This window comes from Papaver somniferum, chromosome 10 (genome assembly GCF_003573695.1).
Source record: "Papaver somniferum cultivar HN1 chromosome 10, ASM357369v1, whole genome shotgun sequence".
In the NCBI taxonomy this organism is placed as follows: Eukaryota; Viridiplantae; Streptophyta; class Magnoliopsida; order Ranunculales; family Papaveraceae; genus Papaver; species Papaver somniferum.
In genome coordinates, this window is record NC_039367.1 from 158,098,473 (window position 1) to 158,101,279 (window position 2,807).

At 36.6% G+C, this 2,807-nt stretch overlaps 1 protein-coding gene across 1 annotated transcript; it reads right to left on the reverse strand.

The window, feature by feature from the left end:
- Positions 1-1,168: 1,168 nt before the first annotated feature.
- On the reverse strand, positions 1,169-2,450 carry LOC113317058 (serine acetyltransferase 1, chloroplastic-like). Its single transcript, XM_026565203.1, has one exon. It carries the CDS (start codon positions 2,278-2,280, stop codon positions 1,213-1,215), a length of 1,068 nt encoding a protein of 355 aa, XP_026420988.1. The 5' UTR covers positions 2,281-2,450; the 3' UTR covers positions 1,169-1,212.
- Positions 2,451-2,807: the final 357 nt, after the last annotated feature.

Below are 2,807 nucleotides of genomic sequence, written 5' to 3' on the forward strand. Positions count from 1 at the left end.
CAGTTGTTTTGCCAACACGGATGTATTCATCTGTGGAATCAGCTGGTACGGCGTAACATAGTATACATAGGGCGGCAGTGACCTTTTGTTCGAGACTAAATCCTCGTACGTGTCGTGCATCATACTGATAATTAAATAAAGGTTGTACCTGACAAAGCTCGGCAATAATCCTTTGCGTCAAGTTGCGGCACATGCGGAATCGGCTATGAAAATCCTCATCGGAATAGACACATCCATGATTAAAATAATCTTGCATCATCTTGTCGTGGTAAAAATGTCGATCTCGCCACGTCCATCTTCTAGTCATAACTTCATGTGGATATAAAGGCTTTGGTATCATCCCTGTTTGTAATTGCAACACAAAATTTCGCCTCCTTCTATCTTGAATTGCATCTTCATCCATTTGATACAAAATCTCCATATACATTTCTTCTTCTTCTTCTTTATACGAGATTTCATCCATCACCATGTCTTCCTCACAAAAACCAAAATCAGGATTCCTAGTTAAAAATTGAAAGCGATTGAAATTAAGAAAAGATTGATCAGATGAAAGATTGTGAATTTGTGAAATGAAATTCGACTAGTATTTGTAGGGGTAAAAACTAGCCGTTCCGGTGGCCGTTTAATAGTAGTCGTTCGATGTTTAAGTAAACCTGCCAGCGGATTTTTTTCTTCCGCTTGCGTTTACGTCATCCACGCGTTTGATCATCTCTGCCCACTACTTTTCCATAGTGCAAAATCACATTTTCCCATTTACCAGGCTCAACAAATAATTGGTTTTGTTGGTTGCCATGGAAATTGCCTTTTGTTGGACTTGCGCAAATGCAACACTGTTACAAGGGTACTATATTGCCGGGGTCTACCAAATCTTTACAAAATTAAATAATCAAAACCACTGGATTGATAATCACACAAAAAATTTGGTATTCCCTTGTAACAACGAAGCGCAAATGAGTACCAAGATAATCATCTACTGGATCTATTCAATAACGTAGGAGCTATAAATTAAAGTAGTTGTGGACATTGATTTTGAAGTCCCCTTTGTTTTTTCCCTTCACAAAAGAGGTCATTGCACTTTAAATTGTTAAATATGTTAAAAAGACTTTAAATTTCCATAATTGAGTTTAGGACCATCATTAAGGGTCAATTGCGGACAAGATGAGAGAAAGATAAAGATAATGGAGTTCCACTTTATTTTATAAACTTTATAATTCAAACTACATAATCATGAGAATCACTCAAAAACGAATAAGTATGATCCATAGTAAAACTAGGAATTTTATCCAACTTCGACGGATTCTTTTTACCACCAAGCAACCTTGCCGGATTACCAACAGCAGTAGTTCTCGCAGGTACATCTTTCAAAACAACCGATCCCGCACCAATTTTAGCACCTTCACCAATCTTAACATTCCCTAATATAGAAGTACACGCACCTATCAAAACACCATCACCAATTTTCGGATGCCTATCACCACAAACATTTCCTGTTCCACCTAACGTCACATTATGCAGAATCGACACATTGTTTCCGATCACCGACGTTTCTCCGACGACGACACCGGTCGCGTGATCGAGTAATATCCCGTGTCCGATTTTCGCAGCGGGGTGAATATCAACTCCGAATATTTCTGAAACTCTGTTTTGAATCAAAAGGGCTAGTGTTTTCCTGTCTTGTGACCATAATTTCTGAGCGATTCGATGTGTTTGAATTGCCAAGAACCCTTTGAAGTTTAGAATACAATGAACGTAACTTATACACGCTGGGTCTCTTTCTTTGACTGCGATTAAATCAAATCTGATTGATTTCTTTATTTCTTCATCTCCATTCAAAATACCCAGGAAGATTTCGGAAAGGGTGTTGGTTTGGAGATTTGAGTTGCTCAGTTTCATTGCTAATTGATTAGATAATGAACTTTCTAAAGAATTATGAGATAGAATCGATCTGGAATAGTATTCTGATAAAATGGGTTCTTTTTCAACATCAGATCTAGCTTCTTCACGTATCTTCAACCATGTTTCATCATCTATTTGAATTATGGGTTTCTGGTGATGATGATCTTGATTAAATGAGGAACATGTTGTTGCAATATCAGAGATATTATTGGGGATTGATGAGAATTTTCTAAACTTGTTGCCATTTCGGAAACAATGATTTGTTGATGTATTGGGTCTGTGATGATTTTCATAGCAAATTGATATGGTTTTTGTGGTAGAACAGATCTGGTGAAAAGGTTTTTTAGAATTTGATAGAAAAACAGAGAAACTTGATATCCTCATAGATAAAAGTATTAATGGCGGACTAGAATAGATTAAAATTAAATCTCACTTATCTGTGTAAGAATGAGGACAACACACTTATAGTTGTACAGAGTACAGGTAAAAATATTTGTTTACAATTGACATTAATGGAGAATATATTCTTCAATTTCAATGTAAAGAACTACCAATAGCTGTATTTTGTTTCCTGTTTTGAGGGAATCTAGAGGAAGAGCCTTTATGCTTCCGAAAAGCAAGAAAGTAAATATGGAAAGTTATTACTCTAAGAGCAACTGCAGTGGTGCGATCAAAACCAAAGATCAAAGATCAAAAAAAGACCAAAATTTGGGTTTAGTCCGTGTTGTGACGCAACGGTACATGATTAAAATTTCGTCAGGCGGACTTTAAAAGTCCGCCCCATTTTTTTTTTGTAAAATTTCATCAGGCGGACTTTAAAAGTCCGCCCCATTTTTTGTAAATTTCATCAGTAAAAGTCCGCCCCATTAAAATTTCATCAGGCGGACTTTAAAAGTCCGCCTCATTCTTTT

Excerpts from the sequence above, each read along its gene's own strand:
- LOC113317058 (XM_026565203.1), bottom strand. The coding sequence starts at position 2,280 with ATGAGGATATCAAGTTTCTCTGTTTTTCTATCAAATTCTAAAAAACCT.